This window comes from Artemia franciscana, chromosome 11 (assembly GCF_032884065.1).
Source record: "Artemia franciscana chromosome 11, ASM3288406v1, whole genome shotgun sequence".
In the NCBI taxonomy this organism is placed as follows: Eukaryota; Metazoa; Arthropoda; class Branchiopoda; order Anostraca; family Artemiidae; genus Artemia; species Artemia franciscana.
Genome location: NC_088873.1, coordinates 4,541,870 through 4,568,828, shown reverse-complemented (window position 1 = coordinate 4,568,828; position 26,959 = coordinate 4,541,870). Strand labels below are relative to the sequence as shown.

The window sequence follows — 26,959 nt, the reverse complement described above, 5'->3', positions numbered from 1 at the left end:
AAAAAAAACTAAAAAAAGGTAAAAATCTAATAACTAAAAAAAAACTGAAAAAAATAAAAAAAGGCAAAAACTACAAAAAAAATAAAAACTAATAAAAAAACTAAAAAAGCTAAAAAACTAAAAAAAACTAAAAAAAACTAAAAAAAGGTAAAAAACTAAAAAAAACTAAAAACTAAAAAAGAAAAAAACTAAAAAAATGGAAAAAACTGAAAAATAAAAGAGAAAAAGAAAACTAAAAAAATATGAATAAATATATATAAAAATAAGTTGTTTGTGGGTTATGTCTGTCTGTCTGTCGGTCGAGTGACGTCGTGTTTGTCCGCATATGACGTCTGAATTATTTCACACTAATACAAAAGAAGAAAAAAAACTAAAAAAGGTAAAAACTACAAAAAAACTAAAAAGAAAAAAAACTAAAAAAGCTAAAAAACTAAAAAAAAAACTAAAAAAAGGTAAAAAACTAAAAACTAAAAAAAACTGAAAAAACTAAAAAAAGGCAAAAACTAAAAAAAAACTAAAAACTAATAAAAAAACTAAAAAAGCTAAAAAACTAAAAAAAAAAAAAACTAAAAAAAGGTAAAAAACAAAAAAAAACTAAAAACTACAAAAGAAAAAACTAAAAAAAAAGGAAAAAACTGAAAAATAAGAGAAAAAGAAAACTAAAAAAATATTAATAAATATAAAAAATATAAATATAAATATAATATAAATTAGCAATCAACAAAGCACCGAGACACAAATGACGACCGGGACACAGGGAGTATAAATGAGGACCAGGACATAAGTAAAAAATAAGTTGTCTGTGTGTGGATCTGTGGATGGATCAGGTGACGTCATGTTTGTCCGCATATGACGTCTGAATTATTTCACACTAATACAAAAGAAGAAAAAAACTAAAAAAGGTAAAAACTACAAAAAAAAACTAAAAAGAAAAAAAAACTAAAAAAGCTAAAAAAACTAAAAAAAAACTAAAAAAAGGTAAAAATCTAATAACTAAAAAAAAACTGAAAAAAATAAAAAAAGGCAAAAACTACGAAAAAAATAAAAACTAATAAAAAAACTAAAAAAGCTAAAAAACTAAAAAAACTAAAAAAAACTAAAAAAAGGTAAAAAACTAAAAAAAACTAAAAACTAAAAAAGAAAAAAACTAAAAAAATGGAAAAAACTGAAAAATAAAAGAGAAAAAGAAAACTAAAAAAATATGAATAAATATATATAAAAATAAGTTGTTTGTGGGTTATGTCTGTCTGTCTGTCTGTCGAGTGACGTCGTGTTTGTCCGCATATGACGTCTGAATTATTTCACACTAATACAAAAGAAGAAAAAAAACTAAAAAAGGTAAAAACTACAAAAAAAACTAAAAAGAAAAAAAACTAAAAAAGCTAAAAAACTAAAAAAAACTAAAAAAAGGTAAACAACTAAAAACTAAAAAAAACTGAAAAAACTAAAAAAAGGCAAAAACTAAAAAAAAACTAAAAACTAATAAAAAAACTAAAAAAGCTAAAAAACTAAAAAAAAAAAACTAAAAAAAGGTAAAAAACAAAAAAAAACTAAAAACTACAAAAGAAAAAACTAAAAAAAAAGGAAAAAACTGAAAAATAAGAGAAAAAGAAAACTAAAAAAATATTAATAAATATAAAAAATATAAATATAAATATAATATAAATTAGCAATCAACAAAGCACCGAGACACAAATGACGACCGGGACACAGGGAGTATAAATGACGACCAGGACATAAGTAAAAAAAAAAAATAAAAAAACTAAAAAAATGGTAAAAACTACAAAAAAACTAAAAACTAATAAAAAAACTAAAAAATCTAAAAATCTAAATAAACTAAAAAAGAAAAAAAAGAAAAAAGGAAAAAAATAAAGGAGAAAAACAAAACTAAAAAACGAATGTATATACAGACCGGGACACCGGGATACAAATGACGACCGGGACACAGGGAATATAAATGACGACCGGGACACAGGGACACAACTACAATGGGGACGCCGGGGGGCACAGGGGGATATAAATGACGACCGGGACACCGGGACACAAGGAATATAAATGACGCCCGGGACACTCAAAGAGAAATCACAGACTGGAACACCGGGACACAAATGACGACCGGGACACAGGGAATATAAATGACGACCGGGACACAGGGACATAACTACAAAGGGGACGCCGGGGTGCACAGGGGGATATATAAATGACGATGGCGACTCAGGGAATGGTCGATTAGCAATCACCATCAACAAAGCTCAAGGGCAATCATTAGAATCATGAGGTATAGATCTGAATACGGATTGTTTTCCCATGGACCATTATATGTTGCATGTTCAAGAGTCGGTAAACCTGACAATCTATTTATATGCACAGACAATGGGACAGCAAAGAATGTTGTATATTCGCAAGTTTTACGTAGTTAAAAACATATATATATATATATATATATATATATATATATATATATATATATATATATATATATATATATATATATATATATATATATATATATATATATATCTATCTATATTCACAGGTGGGACATAGGGACACAACTACAATGGCGCGTAACTAATATGGCGCGTAACGACTTACGCGCGCGGGGGGGCTTGGGGGGTGGCGCGAAGCGCCACCCCAACAGCTAGTATATATATATATATATATATATATATATATATATATATATATATATATATATATATATATATATATATATATATATATATATATATATGTAAATGTATGTATATATATATATATATATATATATATATATATATATACATATATATATATATATATGTGTGTGTGTGTGTGTGTGTGTGTGTATTGTATATCTGTATATACATTACTATTTAATACATTGTACTTTATATTTTGCTTATAATAATAAAAAATAACATCATAATATTATGTCATTATTAAGAAAATAATATTCCCATCTGATATTAGCATAATAACTAGATCTACGTTGTATAGGCAATGTGGGGTGTTGCGGTAACCTTTGTTTGGCTTCGCAAAGTAAAGTGTTGCGAGAGCAACACTTTGGTTTTGTTTCCTCGCTTGGATTAAACGCTGAAGTTGTTAATCTGTAAGGATCATAAAATAAATAGTAGGTACACCAACTCGCAAAAGTTATAGACTCCTCATTGTAACTAGCAAAAGTTGCAAACCCCTCATCGCTGAAGATGATTGTAGCCTAACAGCCGATTATTACTTACAAGTCCCCTATATGTCCTATATATACCAAATTGGTCTTACCATCAAATACACCGGACACAAATAATAAGTACATCAACTAGCAAAAGTTGCAAACCCCTCATTGCCAAAGATGATTATGAGCTAACAGCCGACTGTTGCTTAAAACTCGCCTATATGTCTTACAATTGGCATCGGCCTATTTTTGGTTTCAGTGTGTACCTTACTACTGAATTTGTCAACCCCTTTAAACTTTCAAACTGGAATATCTCACGAAGGAATTTTTCTACCAAAAAATGGATGACATATACTTTGATCAGCTCATCAAGAGCTATCGACTGCCGTCGAAAAAAAACCTATTTGTCTTAGTTGAAAAGTTGACTTTTTTGCCGTAGGCCAAGTTTCTAACGTCATCACTTAGAAAGGAGCAAAGGATAAACTATAGTTTCTTCAGCAATGAGAGAACTTTTAAAGTTTAAGAGGAACATCTGATACCATTTCCCTACCGCAATACCAAGTGCAAAAAACCGAATGATAAACTCAGCTGAAATCACGAACAGAAATGGGTAGAAACAACAGATGGCAGCACTTTCGGTCCCCACTTTTTGTTTCTGTAAATTTTCTATTTATCACTCAAAGAGGATACATTGGCTAGGGGGTCAGATAACTGCCACATATATTTAATACTTATAGATTTTAGTCCATCTTCAATTTGGAACCGGTGTTTGCCTGCTTTCCTGCTAGAGTGGAGCTTTCCACTCGAAAGCAGAAACATGGTTTGATGAAACGAAAGCTTGACTGCATAACTTCAGATAGTTCTCTTTGACATAGGCTGTAAAACTCCAAGTCAATTCACACACTATTGGCTCTGGCTGAAGGACAAGCAAAAACAATCCTTTTTGGCCCCTGGCATGCGTTCTACGAAGCTTTCCAAAATGCAAAGTCATATTCATCAATCCGGCTTAAGGTCCACACTTTCCGTAAAAACCGCAAGGTTAGACCCTCACCACTTTCTAGGAATAAGCTGAAATCGGGGTGCTAGGAAAAAAAACACGACAAAACCAAAGTGTTGCTCTCACAACACAATAACAATATAACATTATACTAAATATTAAAATAATAATAATATTTGATTAAAAAACGAATGAAAAAATTATAGTCGCATTTTAATTGGATTTTTTTTTACATCTCATTAAATTAGAGCATGTGTCAAACATGAATTTTATTGCTTACAAATCACTATTTTTTTTAGATATAAGTCACCTTAGTATCTAACTTTAAAATTTTGGTCAGAATTTTATGGGTCATTTTGCTTTATAAGAACTCTTGCCAAGAAAACTTCATAGTTTGATTAGCTGGCCAGTTAGAAAATTTGTAGACATGCTATACAACTCAACTGAAATTGCTTATTTTATTGCTCTGTTTCACTTGAAGTATTGATGCATTTTAATGTTTTAACACTTTTGTATGCAAGTTATATTGTAGATTTTTAGTAGAATTTTATTATGTCTTTGGCTTTATTGCAAATAACTTAGAGGAATTTCCACTTTTGATTAGTTAGCCTGTAAAGTTGTTTAAACTGATCACTTTGTCACTTTGATTCGTTTTGGGGTATTGTTTTAATTTACCCCTCCCCAACTCGATTATAAGTCTTATAATATTTTCATTGAAATAATAAAAGAAAAGTAGAATTCCAACCCCCTCCCCGCTTTTTAAAATACATTATCTCTGTATCTTCATTAGAAACTGAGACAAATCCCCACCCCAATTTTTACCATTCTTTCCCCCTTGATTGTCTCATGTTTATAAATTTTTACCTTTGCGAATAAGGTACTTAAAGGCCAGCTTATAAATTTGTATTTAATTATTTATGTTTCATTGCGATATAGCTCTGAAATTTTGATGTCGCGATTAGTTGAGTAGTAAAGAGGTTTAGACATAGCTCAAATTTAATGTCTCACTTTTATTTCAACCGGTGTGTTGTTACATTGCATCATAATGCGTTTGTACTTTTGTAAAGAAGATGGGGGGAAGAGGCTTGGATGCAGTTAAAGAGGAACTGACTCTAAAAATCCAATGAATATAAGGGTAATCCGTTAAATTAAACGAAACACACCAAGAAGTTAAGTTAGGTTGATCCTAATGAGATACAAATTTAATATTACCTTTAGTTTATAAAATATTATAATTTGGGCTATATATTTACCCATTAGGGAGTGGGGACAGTAGTTCTAGCCTAAACTCAACAGCAACCCCCCACCCCTAATGTGCAAATATATAGTTCAACTACAAGAGTCCAATGCATTCTATCGACCGTCACTTGTCTTTGTTGCTATGAAACTGGTTTTCTGAGACCTAACCTAAGCGTAATTCTTGAGTTTGTTTAGTTTAATTAACAGTTACCAATATAAGTCTGGATGTACTGACGTAAGAATTTTTTTATTACAAGATTACCGAAGACCTATACCCGTCTTTTTTTCTGTCACTAAAATATTTTTTGACAAAATGTTTTTTAAACGAGTCGTTTTGTATTATTATGAAATACGTAGAAATGCTTATGATTTGATAAGGTTTTGATTTTTCATTTGCTAGTAAAGAGGTTTACACATAACCTAAGTTAAATCACTGACTTTATTACTTCGTTTCATTTGGGGAATTGTTAAGCTCGAACGCATTTGTACTTTTCAGTATAAAATATCTGAAATCAGGATTTAGATATGTTGTTAAGTTTTTTTTTGTATATATTAAGAATTAGTAATTAAGTTTTTCTGTTTTAAATGGTTCACCAGTAAAAAGTTTTAAACTTGGTCTATAACTCAAATTGAATTGCCCGCATTGGCACTTTGTTTCGTTAGGGGTATTGTTACGTTTTCATAAATTTGCACTATTTTATATCATCACTAGCTGTTGGGGTGGCGCTTCGCGCCACCCCAACACCTAGTTGGTGGGGCGCTTCGCGCCCCCCAAAGCCCCCCCCCGCGCGTAAGTCGTTACGCGCCATATTAGTTACGCGCCATTGTAGTTGTGTCCCTGTGTCCCACCTGTGAATATAGATAGATTTATATATGTGTTTCAAACTACGTAAAAATTGCGAATATACAGCATTCTTGGCTTTCCCATTGTCTTTGCATATACAAAGCAGAATGTACTAATAATGACGTCATATGCAAACGCTCTTTTTACAAACAAACAAACATGCATACACACAACTCGTTTTTATATAGATAGATAGATAGATAGATACAATATAAATTAACTGCGTAAAACTTGCGAATATACAACGTTCTTCGCTGTCCAATTGTCGCTGCATATAAATAGATTGTCAGGTTTACCGACCCTCGAACATGCAACGTACAATTGTCCATGGGAAAAACAATCAGTATTAAGATCTATACCACATTTTTCTAATGATTGACCTTGAGCTTTGTTAATGGTGATTGCAAATGCTAATCGAATTGGGAATTGCAATCTTTTAAATTGAAAAGGCAGATCCGTTGGAATCATGGGAATGCGAGGAATAAGAACAGCCTCACCCTCAAAAGACCCTGTCAAGATTGTGGCCTCTATTAGGTTTTCCATTGTTTTTTTTACGGCAAGTCGCGTGCCATTGCAAAGCTTTGGTGGGTTGATATTTCTTAAAAGTATTATTTGTACGTCTATTTTTAGTTGTAGCACGTGTGGTGGAAACCCTGAAGGATCTATGGAATTTAAAAATTCAGATGGATAATTAACCGCTTCATTTGGTTCAAAACTGTGTCGACTGACTTGTAAAGGACTGCCTGGTCTCGAATCTTGGTCAAAACAATATTGTTGATTTCGTGGACGTCTATATTTTTGGGCGCGAGAATCACTCTTTCACTTAGCCATTTATTATTTTTATAATTTTTTAGAATATTCGGAAATACTTTTTCAATCAATTCATTTTTGGACGTCACTAAATTACAGAAATCAGCAGGTAGTTGTATACGTCCTGAAATTGAGTCTACTGGGAGCTTTCCGTTTCCAATTGCCAGCAATTGATCTGAAAATGTTTGACCAGAGTCATCGTTTTGCAATCAGACACGCATATTTGTAGTTAATTTTAATATTTTTACGTGTGCCCATAAATTAGAATTTTTCAGGCAAGCATTCATTTCGTCTGCAGGAGTTGATCTAGGTATTATAGGTAATGTTTGCCTGATATCTCCCGCAAGCAATATTAATGTGCTGCCAAAGGGTTTCGAAATGACGACAACTAACTTCATGATTAATTATCTTTAATGACGTCACCGTCATAGCAAAAATGACGACAACTAACTTCATGACGTCAGTCAACACAGAAACATGACGTCACCTGATCCACAGACAGACACACAGACAGACAACTTATTTATATATATATAGATATATACTACTTATTGAGATGGTTTTACTTTTTCTGAAATAACTCAGAAATTTTCATGTTTTTATTTGCCGGTGTGCAAAGAGGTTTAGAGAAGCTGTGTAACTCCTTCAAAATTGCCCCATCTCACTACTTACTTTCATCTGGGGCATTCGTGCATTTTAGCGCATTTGCACTGATGTAAATAAGATATCTTGAGTCCAACTTAACATTTAATTCGTTTTTTTTATTACGAAATAACTTCAACATTTTTGTGGTTTGACTCGTTAGCGGGAAAGATATGATCTATATTTCAGCGTAAATTAACCACTTCACTGCTCAGGTTCATTTTGGCAATTTTGTGTTCTAATGTGTTTGTATTTTCACAAATAAGTTATCTTGAAGCCTGGGTTTTTGTTTTGCTTTGGCTAGTTAATCACAGGGCATCAATCGATGGAGGGGGGGTTAATTGTCCACCTGCATTTTCTGCCATCTATATATTTAGAAAAATGGTTTTTTTGATAGTTTCATTTGGAAAAGCATTTTTGATATTAATATCGACAAAGTTGAAAAAAATTACCCCTTCTAACTTAAAAAATGAATCCCCTAAATTTCAGGGAATTGGCGCCTCCAGGTTGACAAGAGAAACCAATAGAGAGGGTTTAGAACTGCTCAGACAATCCATTTAAACTGCGAGTTTTGTTATCTGGTGCGTTGATGCATACTTTTAAGGTAATTTTTAAGCAGAAGGTACAGAAAAAGAAACAAATGACAAGAATGAGAAAAAAATAATTCAGTGAGGTGACTGGGCTTTAGTGAGGTGCATTTCTAGGATATGTCAGCATCAAGGACAAAGCTTATGACACTAAAGTATACGTTTTGTTGTAATGCTTTAAGAAAGGGTGCTCAAACACAGGGGCTGTTGAATTCGAACGACAGTTAGGTTTAGAGGACTTTAAGACTGAAGCGCAAAGAGCAAGGTTGAACAAGAGGCAGCCATATTTATGTACGGAAAAACTTCTGTTAGTTAAGTTTTAATGTTGCATCCTACTTTCAGTTGTATTTTTTTTTATACTTAATCTCATAAAAGATTCATGCTTCTTGTAAGAATATAATTATCTTTTAAGCTGATTTTGAATTCAATAAGAATCAGTTTTTGCCACCACTCCAATCTGAAATAACTTTATCAAATAGCTAAAATGACAATTATTTATCACAATTTTTTTTTAATCCATAGCTAGGTTTTAATCAAAAGAAAATCAAACCTCTTTCTATAGTATTTTCGAAAATTCTTTTGTCTTCTATGGCCGTACAGTTCCATCTTTCATTCCTGAACTGATATTGACACTGATGAATAGCCTTTCTAGCTCCATGTGAGACAGATTGGATTGCATTAGGGTGAGTTTGGCAAACCTCAATTTGGCGAGATACAAGCCCCGGTAGTGCCGCACAAACAGAATGGGCGTATGACACAGAAATATCAGACTGGTGTTGATCAGCAACTGATTCTGGAGAACTTCCCATTCCCATATCTTGGTCAATAAGCGGGGATACACCAGCTACTCCCAGGTACCTAAAATTGACATGTATAATAGGACAGTGATTTCCTTTGTCGGGTTTATGCCCTAAGGGTTTTGGACACAAGGGTAATTTGTCCCCAATTGGGAATAAGGTAGATGGGGCGATTATGGAACATATTTTAATTCAGTGGTGTCTTCCTAGTCATGGAAGGCTATGGTAGTTTGTGAAAGACAAATTTTAACTTCTGGGTGTTTTGAAATTGACATTTAGAGGTGTTTTTGCTTATATTTGCTAGTTTCTACAAAGTGCACAATAACCCACGTGTGTGTCTTTGAACATTTTTTCGTTTCTTCGTAAATTTGTTTTGTGTAGTTTTGTTTTCTTATTTTCACTTGTATTTGGGTTTCCTTTTGTGTAGTTTACTTGGTATCCTTGGCGTGGTTTCTTCTTCTTCTTGTTCGGGTTGTTATAAAGACGTTTTCGTACAATATTACTGAAATCAAATTCAGGATCAAAGAAACAGGTTGCGTTGATATTGCTTTATAGGGCTTAGTAAACTATCTATCTATGCCCAACAGGAATAGCATTCTGTATTTTAAGAAAACTACGCTGCAAAGCCTTTAGACACGAGAAAGAAATAGCTAAAGAAGATATGAGAATTCTGATTTGATAAGTGGTAAAACCCGCAAAAAAAGCTCAAATATTATCTTCTCGTTGCCATAGCCTTTTATTTCTAAGCTTAAATTCAGTAAAACTAAAAAATGTTCGATCCTTCACCAGTGCGGTATCATTGAGCATTACCACCAGAAACAATTGTAAAGCCATTGCCTTATTAACTATGGCCTTGTAGGGAACGTGATATTAAATATTGTGTTTTGAGCGAGAAAAAAATAAAAACAGGAGTATTTAGCAATATTGTCGATTTAAACAGCTGCTATAGTAGAGCAAACTTGTTTAGATAGATAGATATAGATAAATACTTAACTCAATCATTTTAGTGAATACCTTGAATTTGAGTTTTTATGTTCATAAAGCACACACCTGAAGCTATATGAGGAGTATTTTACTCTTGTAATATCTCCATTCTTGCCCGCAAATTTGCCGTTCAAAATCATTAAGCTTCCCACCAAAAATTGCGGGCTATTTTCAAAATTATTATATTAGTTAGTTTCTATAGTTTAGTAATTATTATATTAGTTTCAAAGGAAAAATGCTGTAGAGGCAATATTTGTTTGATCCAAGGGAGGGTAAAAAAGGATTCCAAGGATAAAAAAGTATAGACAGCGGTGTCAATGTACTAATATTCAGACAGAGGGGGGGGGGGAGAGAAACACATTTTTCAAATCTACAGGAGTAACAATGTGTCGTATTTTTTTAATTTTCAAGCCCGAGGTCTCCTCAAAATGTTGAAATACAACAACTGATTAATAAATTACTTTTTGTGCTATATGATTTTGCGTATAAGAATACCCGGTTCTCCTGTGTTATTCAGAACACAATCGAGAAGTTTGCTGAATGTAAAATCTATGAAAACTGGTTTCATGGCCACTAAGACAAATGGCGAGAACAGAATACATTAGACTTGTATAAATTGGGTTGTATATTTGGATATTAGGGGGCGGTAGGTTAAGTTGGGTTGAGTTAGGCCCCCCCCCCCCTAGTGCAAATATATAGCCCAAATTACATTATTATTCAAACTAAAGTATCATATATTTATCATATTTTGGTATATTTCATTAGGATTAACTTAACTTCTCCAGTGTATTCTGAATAATGCAGAAGTACCGAATCTCCTACCCTCTTGAATAGCTTCCTCTATTTATTTATTGTTACAATTTACCAAATGATATTTTTGGAGTTTAAATTACATTTTGTTATTTATATATATATTCTTTTATAATAAAAAAATTAAATTTTGTATTTTTTATATTTTTTTTTATACATTGGAACATACATTGAAAATCTTATGGTGCTATAATATGGGAACCTGGCATTTGTCTCCTTTTTTGTCAAGGAAAAAGGAGACATACGCCAAAAAATTGATTAATTTTGAATTCACGAAATACTTTTGCCAGAAGAGGATTATATTATCTATAGGAAAAGGAGACATACGCCACAAAAGAGATAATTTTGAATTTACTTGGAATATCAAATTTAATTCATCAAACAGTTCGTGGCAACGAACTGTAGTAAGGAGCGACACGGCTCAATAGTAACCGAAACTCTAAAAAATGGAATTTTGACACCAATAGCTACATCAAAAGAATCGCATTGTAATACTGATTTTAAATATACAAGTTTCATCAATATGAGTTATACCCATCAAAAGTTACGAGCCTGAGAAAATTTGCCTCATTTTAGAAAATAGGGGGAAACACCCCCTAAAAGTCATACAATCTTAACGAAAATCACACCATCAGATTCAGCGTATCAGAGAACCTTATTGTAGAAGTTTCAAGCTCCTATCTACAAAAATGAGGAATTTCGCATTTTTTGCCAGAAGACAGATCACGGATGAGCTTGAAAGCTCATTGAGTTTATTTTTTTTATTTTTTTTTTTCCCAGGGGTAATCGTATCGCCTGAGTGGTCCTAGAATCTTGCGAGAGGGCTCATTCTAACGGAAATTAAAAGTTCTAGTGCTCTTTTTAAGTGACCAAAAAAATTGGAGGGCCCCTAGGCCCCCTCCCAAGCTCATTTTTCCCCAAAGTCACCAGATCAAAATTCTGAGATAGCCATTTTATTCACCATAGTCGAAAAACCTAATAACTATGTCTTTAGGGGCGACTTACTCCCCCACAGTCCCCGTGGGAGGGGCTGCAAGTTGAAAACTTTGACCTGTGTTTACATGTAGTAATGGTTACTGGGAAGTGTACAGACGTTTTCAGGGGGATTTTTTTGGTTTATGGGGGAGAGTTGAGGGGGGGAGGGTACGTGGGAGGATATTTCCATGGAGAAATTTCTCATGGGGGAAGAGAATTTCAATGAAGGGGGCGCAGGGTTTTCTAGCTTTATTTGAAAAAACAATGAAAAAATTAATATGAAAAGTTTTTCTACTGAAAGTAAGGAGCAGCATTAAAACTTAAAACGAACAAAAATTATTACGTATATGAGGGGTTTACCTCCTCGTTATACCTCGCTCTTTACGCTAAAGTATTTTTAGTAATTTTTACTATTTATTCTACGGCCTTTGTGATTCAGAGGTCATTCTTAAGGAATTAGGACACAATCTAAGCTTTAGTGTAAAGAGCGAGGTATCGACGAGGGTTGAACCCCCTCATATACGCAATACAAACCTACGAATATAGAAGTTCGTTGCGTAAGTTAATTCGTAAGTTACGTATATTTTTTACCAATGAAAACGTTTGAAAAAAATTAAAAGTTCTAGTTGCTTTTTTAAGTAATCAAAAACTTGGAGGGCAACTAGGCCTCCTCCCTCGCTTCTTTTTTCACAAAATCTTCCGATTAATTGCAATTAATTAATATGCAAATTTTGTTTTAATTATTTATGTGCGGAGAGCCAAGATCAAACATGCATTAATTCAAAAACGCCCAGAAATTAAATTAAAAAAATAAGTTTTTGTAACGGAAAGTAAGGAGCGACATTAAAACTTAAAACGAACAGAAATTACTCCGTATATGAAAAGGGCTTTTCCTCCTCAACGCCCCGCTCTTTACGCTAAAGTTTCTTACTGTTTTAAAAAGTAGAGTTAAGAGAAAGGGTCAAACTTTAGCGTAAAGAGCGGGGCGTTGAGGAGGAAAAGCCCCTTTCATATACGGAGTAATTTCTGTTCGTTTTAAGTTTTAATGTCACTCCTTACTTTCCGTTACAAAAACTTGTTTGTTTTATTTAATACTACGAAAAAGAGCATAAAAAGTTGGTTTAGAATATGTTCTCTTTATCTCCATTAGCCTCATCCTTCAGAGTTACCACAGCCGACAAACTTTTTTCTGTTTTTTGGCTCTTCTGAAAGGTCAAAAATGGCGTATGTCGCACTTTTAATTATAATTGCCAAATTGTAGACTCCTCACAAAATTACATACTTCAGAGGTAAAACAAAACACATATTGCTGCACATTTCAACATATTTGTCGCTAAAATTGTTACTTACGTATTATAGCGACCACACTCAAGAAGTGAAGTTAGGTTAATCCTAATGCCAAAATATGATGAAAATATAACAGTTTATTAGCAAAATTATAGAAACTGCGACGGAGAATAATGGGAAGCAGGGCGCCCAGCTAATTATCTCCGTGTGCACACAGAGAAACTGGTTTTACAACAGATCAAGAACAACCGTGACCCTGAACAAACTTTTCAGAAGGTTGTAGCAAGGTCTAGGGATCACAAAATTTTTCTGCAACTATCCTTAATCTTTTGATTGCAGCCGAAATGTATAAATTGCAATGGATTTTAGTTAAAGTAAAGTCATTTTAATTAGTTTTTAAACATAGCTGAAGGAGCAAATGCTAATGCAAAGTAGATAATTTAGCCATAAAATTTTTGAGGAAAGCTTCCGGTTTCATTTATGTGTAATTAGTGTAACGGATTTATGCGGTATTGCTAATACTATAATAACTATGATTTCCATGTCCGTGAGAATACTAACCAGATGGGAGATAAAGTTTGTCTTGTCAATTACTTTTCCTTTCTTTATCAAATCAAAGCCTGATTACGCTTAAATTATAATTACTTTCATTTACCAATCGTAGTTTTTTTTTTCTTTGTAAGAATAATACAATGATTATTATTAGTAATTTTCTATAGACATCCTCACTTTAAGCTACCTTAACTGTCCCATTTTACCAACAGGCTGGCCATTTGACACGTGTCTAAGAGGGATAGGAGGGGGGCAGAGACCCAAAACATCTTGCATATGTGCCTAGTGATGGCTCAAGATTTGTTTTTGCCAAGCCTGTATTCAGGATTTTCGTTCGGGGGGTGGGGGGGGGTATAACAAAACTTGTAAAATGTGTCACAAATTGTTGATATTCATTTTTTTACATCTTAATAGCCTGAGGAATTTTCTTTTTGGTGGGGAGGGGGTTTCAAAACCGGTACCCCCTTGATATGACCTTGACAATTGCTATTAAATAGTAATCGCAATTAACTAGTTAAATGCTTTATTTCATCAATAAGTGATCTTCAGTGACACACGCAGGAGAGGCTTTGAGCCTAAAGCCCTCCACCCTCTCCCTGCATGTGTGTCAGATCTTCACAGAGAGTATTATTGCTATAAATTTAATATTTCTCAAAACTGGTTAAATCTGAAACTGGCTATGTTCTAAACTAGTTCTAAAAACTGGTTCGGTTCTATTAGTTGGTGATCATCATGTACATACTCAGGAGGGGGATTTGGTCCCGGAGACACCCGCCTCCTGCGCACAAACCTGAAAGTACATCAAGATCATAACTATTTTTCCATGTTTTTGTATAGTTTGTACTTACTATGATAGTACCCAAAAAAACCGTAATTGAGCCTTTGAAATCAGTCATGTCAAAGGGGGGGGGGGGCTGCATCTATTAAATTTTGGATGGCGCAATTCTTGAATATTTTCATTGGAAAAAATGGAGAAGCGACCAATTTGCCCTCTTAGATATCGACAAACACATTTTGCCCCCATCCCCTCTAAATTTACGTGAATTGAAACCACTGGAGCAGTGGCGTAATTTCGTCAAAAAGCTGGGTGGGGGCAAAGTAATTGCAGATTGATTGGCCCAAGGCTTGCTCAGTTTGATCAGTTGATCTGAAAGCCGAAAGTTGTCAAACTCTGATGGGCGTTGGTTGAGCTGTTCATGATTGTGCTTTTTATAATCACATACTTATCACAATAACATCCTCTGTGATAAATTAAGGCGTGTCTTTACAACAATTATTATCAAAGCTATGTAAGTAACATGCACGATATGTAATTATAGCGATATTTTTCTCTGTTTCAGGCGTTTAAGATGCTTATAATTCCTTATTTCATGATTTATTTTCTATGAAATCTGCTTCAGTGTAAAAATGCAAGCACAAATGCCAATAAAAAAAAGCTTTGCAAGACTTGATTTAATGTGGAGCATAATTGTATGGAGAAAAGACAAAAAATAGTTAATTATTTGGAGAATCTCTGTTTTAAACAGATGAAAGTCCAATTTAAAAAAAAAGATGAAGATATACATCAATTTGCAGAGAGAGCCAAAGTAAAGATTTCCCATTAGTAGAATTCTGAGTTGAATGACCATTGAATCAAGGCTGTTAATTTCATATTTTTTCTTGAAAGGACTCTCGAGTTCCCCGAGAAAAACTGATACTTGTTAGTCTGGCACATACGCGGCATAGGCACTGGCACTCCAGTACCAATACTGGCACACTGGCACTCCGGGCCTGGGCACCCGATATTTTTTTATTTTCCCGTAATTTTCTGATAATTCTCACAAAGTAAGGGATTTGAAGAATTCCGGCCTCACCGAAACACAATCCTGCGTACGTACCTGTCGTTAGTTATTCCGACTACAATCAAGAGGTTAAGTTAGGTTAATCATAATGAAATAAACCAAAACATGACGCAAATATAAAACTTTAGAAACAAAATTATGGAAACAACAACAGAGAATTATGAAAAGCAGGCAACACCAGAACGCATTGTATTGAATACCCTACCTATCCAACTTTTTTACTGTTTAATAAAGCAGAATTGAGAGAAAGAGTCAAACTTTAGTGTAAAGAGCGGGGCGTTGAGAAGGGAACAGCCCCTTTCATACACGTAGTAATTTCTGTTCGTTTTAACTTTTAATGTCGCTTCTTACTTTCAGTTAAAAAAAAACTAGTTTTTTTATTTAATTTTTAACAAATATAGCACTGATACGTACTCTTTTTTCTCCCTCTTCACTCCCTCTTCGCTGCTCTGCAACATTATAGATATATGTTTAAGGGATCATTTGAAAGAAAAATGCTATATATAGTTTCTTTCTTAATTAAATAAACATAGTATTTAAAATAAAACACATATGTTGACAAAAATTGCGTATGATGTCATATTTTAGTGACTCTACTGCCTGGTTATCTGGAGTAGATTCTTCACTAGATTCAGCTGAAAAATGTCGAAGGGTTCTTCCTATGTGTGACATTTACGTTTTTTATGCGTATGGAATGAATTCCTTAAATTATCGAAGTGTGGTTTAGTGATGTTTTAGTTTGTTTAATGGTTTAAGGTGGTTTCGCCTCTGCCAATTTTCGGGCGATCTATGGAATTTCCATTCCATCTCCCAGCAAAAAAGAAAAAAAACACAAACAGTCAGAGACCCTAAACATCTACATGATACTCAATTCCGTGAAAATATTAATTCGTAGTCATTTTCACAGTCTGAGCTTATTTTTGAATCAACAAAAATTGGTCAACGAAATCCCAAGTTTCTTTTCAGAATCGCATCAGGCTCCTGTAGAACTACTCTTTGAGCTTTAAGAATGTGGCATTTTCCCCCCGAATTGTGTTTCGGCAAAAACACCTCCAAAACGTAATACAAAATGAAAAACAGCCTTTAAAAAGATACGGAGCTTTAAGAGTCATCTGTCGGTATTCTACCAAGGTTTTTAGGTTCAAGGATTTAGGTTTCAGGTTCAAGGATATTCTACCAAGCCCCCAAGGTTTTCAGATTGTTTGAAAAGAAAAGTGTAAATGGGAGCAATGCTTTAGGTTGCTTTGCATACCGACTGAAGACGTCTGCAGGACAGGAAACAGATAATCGAAGGTCGAAGGATCAAAAGTAGATGATTTGGTACTATTTACTACACCTGACATATTCGTAAGTATGGAACTGTTCTCCATTAATACTTGAGCTCAAGCAAAAAAACAAAACACAATATTTCACAAAATACCGTAAGATACCTATACTTTTCAATAGATCTTTAAGTATGTAGACACGACTTTCCTACACCCCCCCCCCCCGATAAAAAAATATGCTAGTTATGTTCATGATCATCAAAAGTAATGATAATATACCCAAACTCTATTTGAACGTCTGATAAATCGTGCTCTCAAGAAAATAAATCTCTAACAATAGTCCTTGAAACCCTTCCGTTGCCTGAGAAGTTTTTTGACGTGGCAACTATTTTACTCCTTTTTTGCCTTTCTGAGAAAATTTCCAGTGAGGGGCAGCCCCCTTTTCGCCACCTGGTGTATATTTCGAAGTACCACCTATGCTGCACAGTCCTTCATTACTTGACAGACGTCATCTGGTGGATCTGATTTCTGAAAGTCGGCAGCCTCTAGATCTCCAGTATGATGTCTGCCAGAGTCAAGACATGAAAAGTAACTCGTGATAAACCCCACTCATACTCATTAGCTCCTATGGAAGAATTCAAATATATATATATATATATATATATATATATATATATATATATATATATATATATATATATATATATATATATATATATATATATATATATATATATATATATATATATATATATATATAAATACATATATATGCTAGCTGTTGGGGTGGCGCTTCGCGCAACCCCAACACCTAGTTGGTGGGGCACTTCGCCCCCCCCCCCAAGCCCCCCCCGTGCGCGTAACTTGTTACGCGCCATATTAGCTACGCGCCATTATATATATATATATATATATATATATATATATATATATATATATATATATATATATATATATATATATATATATATATATATATATATATATATATATATATATATATATATATATATATATATATATATATATATGTTTTTAACTACGTAAAAAATGCGAATATACAACATTCTTCGCTGTCCCATTGTCTGTGCATATAAATAGATTGTCAGTTTTACTGACTCTTGAACATGCAACATATAATTGTCCATGGGAAAAACAATCCGTATTCAGATCTATACCTCATTATTCTAATGATGTGTCCCTGTGTCCCGGTCGTCATTTATATTCCCTGTGTCCCGGTCGTCATTTGTGTCCCGGTATCCCAGTTTGTAATTTCTCTTTGAGTGTCTCGGTCGTCATTTATATTCCCTGTGTCCGGGTGTCCCGGTCGTAATTTGTGTCCCGGTCGTCATTTATATATCCCGCCTGTGCCCCCGGCGTCCCCGTTGTAGTTGTGTCCCTATGTCCCGGTCATCATTTATATTCCCTGTGTCCCGGTCGTCATTTGTGTCCCGGTGTCCCAGTATGTAATTTCATCAGTTGACAAACATGACGTCAGTCGACAAACAACTTCATGACGCATACAGCTCAATCCTTATAATGACGTCAGTGGACAAACATGACGTCAGTCGACACACAAACATGACGTCACTCGACACACACACACAGACAACTTATTTATATATATATACTAGCTGTTGGGGTGGCGCTTCGCGCCACCCCAACACCTAGTTGGTGGGGGCGCTTCGCGCCCCCCCCCCCCCCAAAGCCCCCCCGCGCGCGCAAGTCGTTACGCGCCATAATAGTTACGCGCCATTGTAGTTGTGTCCCTGTGTCCCACCTGTGAATATAGATAGATATATATATATATATATATATATATATATATATATATATATATGTATATATATATATATATATATATATATATATATATATATATATATATATATATATATATATATATATATATATATATATATATATATATATATATATATATATATATATATATATATATATATATATATATATATATATATATATATATATATGGTTTTAACTACGTAAAACTTGCGAATATACAACATTCTTTGCTGTCCCATTGTCTTTGCATATAAATAGATTGTCAGGTTTACCGACTCTTGAACATGCAACATATAATGGTCCATGGGAAAACAATCTGTATTCAGATCTATACCTCATGATTCTAATGATTGCCCTTGAGCTTTGTTGATGGTGATTGCTTATCGACCATTCCCTGTCCCGGTGTCCCGGTCGTCATTTATATCCCCCTGTTTCCCCCGGTGTCCCCGTTGTAGTTGTGTCCCTGTGTCCCGGTCGTCATTTATATTCCCTGTGTCCCGGTCGTCATTTGTATCCCGGTGTCCCGGTCTGTATATACATTCGTTTTTTAGTTTTGTTTTTCTCCTTTATTTTTTTCCTTTTTTTTTTCTTTTTTAGTTTATTTAGATTTTTAGATTTTTTAGTTTTTTTATTAGTTTTTAGTTTTTTTTTTCTTTTTAGTTTTTTTGTAGTTTTTAGCTTCTTTTTAGTTTTGTTAGTTTTTTTTTTTTACTTATGTTCTGGTCGTCATTTATACTCCCTGTGTCCCGGTGCTTTGTTGATTGCTAATCGAACATTCCTTTTGTCCTGGTCGCTTTCTCTTTGAGTGTCGTCATTTATTTTTTCTTTTTTAGTTCTTTTAGTTTTTACCTTTTTCAGTTTTTTTTAGTTTTTTAGATGAAAATTTTTTTTAGTTTTTTCCTTTTTTTCTTTTTAGTTTTTTATTGGTTTTTACCTTTATTTTAGCTTATTTTTCAGTTTTTTCCTTTTTTTTATTTTTATTTTTTTTTTTTTTTTTTTTAGTTTTTTACCTTTTTTTAGTTTTTTTAGTTTTTTTAGTTTTTTAGCTTTTTTACTTTTTTTTATTAGTTTTTAGTTTTTTTTGTAGTTTTTGCCTTTTTTTAGTTTTTTCAGTTTTTTTTTTAGTTTTTTATTGGTTTTTACCTTTATTTTAGCTTATTTTTCAGTTTTTTCCTTTTTTTTAGTTTTTTTTAGTTTTTAGTTTTTTTAGTTTTTTACCTTTTTTTAGTTTTTTTAGTTTTTTTAGTTTTTTAGCTTTTTTATTTTTTTTTATTAGTTTTTAGTTTTTTTTGTAGTTTTTGCCTTTTTTTAGTTTTTTTAGTTTTTTAGCTTTTTTCATTTATACTCCCTGTGTCCCGGTGCTTTGTTGATTGCTAATCGAACATTCCTTTTGTCCTGGTCGCTTTCTCTTTGAGTGTCGTCATTTATTTTTTTCTTTTTTAGTTCTTTTAGTTTTTACCTTTTTTAGTTTTTTTTAGTTTTTTAGATGAAAATTTTTTTTAGTTTTTTCCTTTTTTTCTTTTTAGTTTTTTATTGGTTTTTACCTTTATTTTAGCTTATTTTTCAGTTTTTTCCTTTTTTTTAGTTTTTTTTCATTTTTTATTTTTTTTAGTTTTTTACCTTTTTTTAGTTTTTTTAGTTTTTTTAGTTTTTTAGCTTTTTTACTTTTTTTATTAGTTTTTAGTTTTTTTTGTAGTTTTTGCCTTTTTTTAGTTTTTTCAGTTTTTTTTTTTTTAGTTTTTTATTGGTTTTTACCTTTATTTTAGCTTATTTTTCAGTTTTTTCCTTTTTTTTAGTTTTTTTTAGTTTTTAGTTTTTTTAGTTTTTTACCTTTTTTTAGTTTTTTTAGTTTTTTTAGTTTTTTAGCTTTTTTTTTATTAGTTTTTAGTTTTTTTTGTAGTTTTTGCCTTTTTTTAGTTTTTTTATTAGTTTTTAGTTTTTTTTATAGTTTTTGCCTTTTTTAGTTTTTTTAGTTTTTTAGCTTTTTTATTTTTTTTATTAGTTTTTAGTTTTTTTTGTAGTTTTTGCCTTTTTTTAGTTTTTTCAGTTTTGACGTCACCTGATCCAGTTTTTTCAGGTGACGTGACCTCACCTTCATAAGGCCCTGTCAAGATTGTGGCATCTATTAGGTTTTCCATTGTTTTTTTTTTACGGCAAGTCGCGTGCCATTGCAAAGCTTTGGTGGGTTGATATTTCTTAAAAGTATTATTGGTACGCCTATTTTTAGTTGTAGCAGGTGTGGTGGACACCCTGAAGGATCTATGGAATTTAAAAATTCAGATGGATAATTAACCGCTTCATTTGGTTCCGAAATACAAATTAACTGCGTAAAACTTGCGAATATACAACATTCTTCGCTGTCCAATTCTCGCTGCATATAAATAGATTGTCAGGTTTACCGACCCTCGAACATGCAACGTACAATTGTCCATGGGAAAAACAATCAGTATTAAGATCAATACCACATTTTTCTAATGATTGACCTTGAGCTTTGTTAATGGTGATTGCAAATGCTAATCGAATTGGGAATTGCAATCTTTTAAATTGAAAAGGCAGATCTGTTGGAATCATGGGAATGCGAGGAATAAGAACAGCCTCACCCTCAAAAGGCCCTGTCAGGATTGTGGCCTCTATTAGGTTTTCCATTGTTTTTTTTACGGCAAGTCGAGTGCAGTTGCAAAGCTTTGGTGGGTTTATGTTACGTAACAATATTATTGGTACGCCTATTTTTAGTTGTAGCACGTGTGGTGGAAACCCTGAAAGATCTATGGAATTTAAAAATTCAGATGGATAATTAACCGCTTCATTTGGTTCCAAAACTGTGTCGACTGACTTGTAAAGGACTGCCTGGTCTTGAATCTTGGTCAAAACAATATTGTTGATTTCGTGGACGTCTATATTTTTGGGTGCGAGAATCGCTCTTTCACTTAGCCATTTATTATTTTTATAATTTTTTAGAATATTCGGAAATACTTTTTCAATCAATTCATTTTTGGACGTCACTAAATTACAGAAATCAGCAGGTAGTTGTATACGTCCTGAAATTGAGTCTACTGGGAGCTTTCCGTTTCCCATTGCCAGCAATTGATCTGAAAATGTTTGACCAGAGTCATCGTTTTGCAATCGGACACGCATATTTGTAGTTAATTTTAATGTTTTTACGTGTGCCCATAAATTAGAATTTTTCAGGCAAGCATTCATTTCGTCTGCAGGAGTTGATCTAGGTATTATAGGTAATGTTTGCCTGAAATCTCCCGCAAGCAATATTAAGGTGCTGCCAAAGGGTTTCGACTTCCCTCGCAAATCTTTCAAGCATTGATCCAGAGCCTCGAGCAATTTTTTGTGTGCCATTGTGCACTCATCCCAAATAATAAGTTTGCATTGCTGCAATACTTTACCCATCCCAGATGATTTGGAAATATTGCACGTGGGAGTTTCTGTAGAATGCAAGTTCAGAGGCAATTTCAAAGCGGAATGAGCAGTTCTTCCACCAGGCAGCAATGTTGCGGCTATTCCGGACGACGCAATTGCCAACGCTATATCATTTTTAGATCGAATTGATGCCAGAATCAGTTTTATCACAAACGTTTACCTCCTGGCGCGTCCAAAAAGAAAATTTCTCCAACGTTGTTATCGACACAATGCATTATCGTATCATAAATGTCTTTTTGTTCCGACGTTAACTTGGAAATGTTATTTTGTACATACGACAATAGATCACTCGTACTGTAACTTTGTTCACGATCCAATTCTAGACATGTCGAAACAGCAGCGATACGGTTAGGTGAAGGCATTCCCAAACCCTGAAGAGGTTTGTTTGCCATACTTATGCAAAAATCTTCTATAACAACTAAAGTGTAGTTATAAATTTCTGGTGTAAAATCAAAAGTCATGTCTGACGTCTCTAACTGTTTTCGATGAAGTATATCTTCGGACATTTTTGACTTATATTTTTCCCATAAATCTGTAGGAGCTCATGGAGAGCAAGTTGTTAAAATGATGCCAAACAATGCACGAATTTGACTTGGGGTTGACGTTTCGCACGCGTCATTGATGCAGTTATCCCAGTGTTGGTCATTCTCCAATAAATTCAGAGCTTGGCATGCACTACGGTAAGTGTCATGTATAGTACCATTTACAGTCCTCAAATACTCAAAGGATGTCGGACCGGGTACATTCACCAAAAGCAGGCGTAGAAAGAAGCATTCATGTTGATTGGGGTGAACGGTGTAGAGTCTTCCTATCGTGGTATCTTTGAAGATGGTAGGTTGGCCGTCGACTGATTTACCCTGTTTTCGACGTTCAAATACTTTATTTTTAGTATTCCACGTGTAATACGAAGGCACTTCAGTATACAGCAGTTTTTTTGCAAAAGAATCATTTTTGCAAAGCGAAAAAAAAGCTGTTAATGTTGTATCCGGTGGATTCAGGACTCTTTGTTGCACGTTGGTTTCCGTGAAATAAACACGTTGACCATTCTGTAAATGTACCGCTAAGTGAACAACAGCTGGACTACGTTCATGTATCGGAAATGAAAGAATTCGCCAAACAGCTTCATTACTGCTTATGTATCTTCCAGCCTGATATTCTACGATTTCATCGAAATCTTTGATTTCGGACTGCAAGCCAAAAACTGCCATGTCACTGCCTTTGTTGACGTATTTACATATGTATTTGATTGCCTTTACGGAGTTACAGTATTCAACGTTTATGTGTGCATTAAATGTTTTTGATAATAAAGGGGAATATGGAACAACCCACTGGTTATCTACTTCGATGGTGGTACCGTTACGCTTCTTTATTATTGCTGTTTTACCGCCATCTTCAGTAGATCTTCTTCTATATTGTGGGTAACCATCATTGCCAGTAATTGTTTTGGGTACTAAAAGTCGAGGATATTGCTTTGTGCACCTTCCTTTGGCCATGCATGGTGAATTTTCGTTCAGTGCACCGCAAGGTCCATGTATCATATTTTTTACAATAATATCATGTAACCCCTTATCGACATTTTTATCAGGTATTTCAGCGGAAATCACATCATCAATTTCGTTTGAAGTAATTTTTTTATGTAGCCAGATTAGTATATGTGCGTGTGGCAAACCTCGTTTTTGCCATTCCACTGAGTACATCCAGCATCGCACTGACCCAAACACTTCATGTTTTACAAGGTAGTTTATCAGTGATTTCAACTTTTGCCGGAAGACACGTGCCGTAATGTCATGCCTATGAACCGCCGATTGTCCTTGAAGTAAAAGCTGCAGTATCTCGTCCCAAGATTGATTACATGTAAATGTAATAAATAAATCTGGACGACCATAGAGACGAACATACGCAATAGCATCTTGAGCATATTCATGCATATGACGGGGACTGCCAACATATGACGAAGGTAAAATTGTTAATCTTCCAACGTTTGTGGTATTACCGTCATTTATAACTGCATCTCGCAAATGAATGTATTGTTCAGAGCGGAGCTTGGTCTGATTCAGGCGGATATATAGCAAACGTTCTGATTCAATTTTAGCATACATATCAACCATAAATTGGTGAAACAATTCACGGCATTTTAAAATATAATTTTCTTCATCCTGCCGAATCATTAGTCTATAGGAATAATAATGCATTGCACTGCATTTCTTATTCATTTCTTTGTTAGTGGCTGGATTCATCAATTTAATATTAAAGTGATAGCCGTCGGCTCCATCCCAAAAAATGATAGGATATTGTAGGGCATCGTAGCATCGATGAGTTTCAGCAATTCTTAACAACTGAGCGTTTCGCTTATGTATTGATCTGGATTTTTGATTTGGGCTCCAAACGACGTCATTTGGAAACATGAGTTGTATTGTCTGATTTTTGACAAAAAACGCTTAGATTCTGACGTAGTTCCAGTAAGGAAAGTCTTCAATGGCTCTGGTGGTGCAGCCAATAGAGGAAGTTTAACTTTTCCTGAGGCGCAACACATTCCCATTGTTTCACCATTGAATTTCAAGGCCTTGCAATAGGGACAAATTTTAGACATTGTCCCGATTTGAACACATCTACTCAAGCTATAATCATCGACTGGGTTGTACCTGAATGCCAGGCGATAACTTTCAGATTGCTCTGATTCCTCGGCACGCTTTCTTTTCTTACTTTCTCTATCAGCAGCAAGCCTGTTTCCCTGCTGGTCTTTTGATTCCTCGGCACGCCTTCTTTTTTCACTTTCTCTTTTAGCAGCAAGTCTGCTTCGGCGTTGCTCTAGTAGTTCCTCGGCACGCCTTCTTTTTTCACTTTCTCTTTTAGCAGCAAGTCTGCTTCTGCGTTGCTCTGGTAGTTCCTCGGCATGCTTTCTGTTCTTTCTTTCTCTATCAGCCTCAAGCCTGTTTCCCTGCTGGTCTTTTGATTCCTCGGCACGCCTTCTTTTTTCACTTTCTCTTTTAGCAGCAAGTCTGCTTCTGCGTTGCTCTAGTAGTTCCTCGGCACGCCTTCTTTTTTCACTTTCTCTTTTAGCAGCAAGTCTGCTTCTGCGTTGCTCTAGTAGTTCCTCGGCACGCCTTCTTTTTTCACTTTCTCTTTTAGCAGCAAGTCTGCTTTCGCGTTGCTCTGGTAGTTCCTCGGCACGCTTTCTTTTCTGACTTTCTCTATCAGCAGCAAGTTTTTTGGCATAGACTCTTTGAGCATCTTCATCAGTCATTATAAACTTAAGCATTAATAGAATTCTACGCGAACATACGTCTTATATAACTTGAATGACGTCACGCCTTCAAAGCAAAAATGATGGCAACTAATTTCATGACGTCAACCGAAACATGACGGCGAACATATGTCTTATATAACTTGAATGACGTCACCTTCAAAGCAAAAATGATGGCAACTAATTTCATGACGTCAGCCGAAACATGACGTCACCTGATCCACACATCCACAGATCCACACACAGACAACTTATTTTTATATATATAGATATATATATAGTACATTTATAAAAGGGTTTCGTCAGTGAGACGATCAGCGGGGACCTGCTGAACGATCTTGCAGCATCGACCTACAACAAGCTCTTCAGAAGTTCAGTCACGAAAATTAACTCCTCATAAACTTTGCTCACACTTAAAACCCACCCACAGTAAAAAGGATGCTAGTGAATATGTGCATCGATTAGTAGCCTATAGGAAGGGTAATTGTCACCTAAGGCTATCTGCCCTCCCAACCTTGGATTTTCAAAAAAAAAAGAGTATTTTCTTTGAAAAATACCTTTTTTAGTATTTTAATTGAAAAACGGAAAACACAACAAAATTACCCTCTTGACTCTTTCAAAAGAAGGTTCAACAGTCATCTAAAACCTCGACAAAAGAATAGCAGCAAATCAGATATTATTTTATACCTGGCACCGCAAATTTAAGAACATAAAAGAGAAAAAGAAAAAATCAGTTAGACGCGCACTGAACACGCTGACCGATCTACAAGCAGATATATTCTTTTTAATATTATCTTTGCTCATTCTCAAAAAGTGTTAAAAAAGTAACAAAGGATAATGAGAACAAAGGTTACAAATTATATATATTCCATTCTCTTGTACAGACTTCATTTAAAACAAAAAAGGTACTATAGGGTGTTTTAGTAGTTAACTAAATGACATGTTTATGCGTATTCAAATCACATTTTAAACTAACACCCTCGATCAATGGTCCATTTTTGGTGAAAGAATATTAGGGAGTCAATTTACAATCGAAGGTTCGTCTTTGATAGGTGCAAAGTGGCGTTGAAAGTCTGATAGTATCTAGCTCGAATGCTGAAACTGGTTGGAATTTTACTTGATTTATGATCGTGTTTTGTCGAATTTCTTTATTCAAATTTTGTGTATAAGCTAGTCAACTAGTTTGAAAAGGTGGTTATTGTTCAGTATGTTACTAGTATAATAGTGTATTCTATCTAGTAATTTCATTAAAAATTTCTGTTGAAAGACTTTATTTTGCTGTAATTTTATGAACAGGGAAGTACATTCACTGTGAAAAGATACGTTGAGTGATGGATGCACAGAGACTCGACCCCTCGTGGAATCAGAAGTGTTTCGCACTAAAACTTAATACTAATGGCAGAAATCTCATTTTATTTTTAAGTTTTATGTAACTTAGGTTAAACTTTAAGGAAGGAAAATGATACTTGTATGATATACGCCCTACTTAATTTTCTTTTAATATGTTTTTCTGACGTTCAATCCTAATGAAATATACCAGAGAAAGGAAAAAAAAAACATTTTAGAAAAAATTTGGGCTATATATTTGCCCATTAGGGGGGTGGGTTGGGTTGTAAAGTACAGTGGGTCTGCATGCCAAATGCATTAGCATTAATTGTTCTGATGCTATGGAATAGAAAATATTTTCTGACTT

At 34.0% G+C, this 26,959-nt stretch overlaps 1 protein-coding gene across 2 annotated transcripts in view; it reads right to left on the bottom strand.

Annotated features, from left to right (window-relative positions):
- LOC136032707 (protein Wnt-4-like) overlaps positions 1-26,959 on the bottom strand; it is a 171,363-nt gene that overhangs the window by 103,825 nt on the left and 40,579 nt on the right. For both annotated transcript variants that reach the window (XM_065713011.1, XM_065713012.1), the window contains exon 3: positions 8,824-9,131. In XM_065713011.1, coding sequence (XP_065569083.1) covers positions 8,824-9,131 — 308 coding nt within the window. The remainder of the gene's footprint in view (positions 1-8,823; positions 9,132-26,959) is intronic.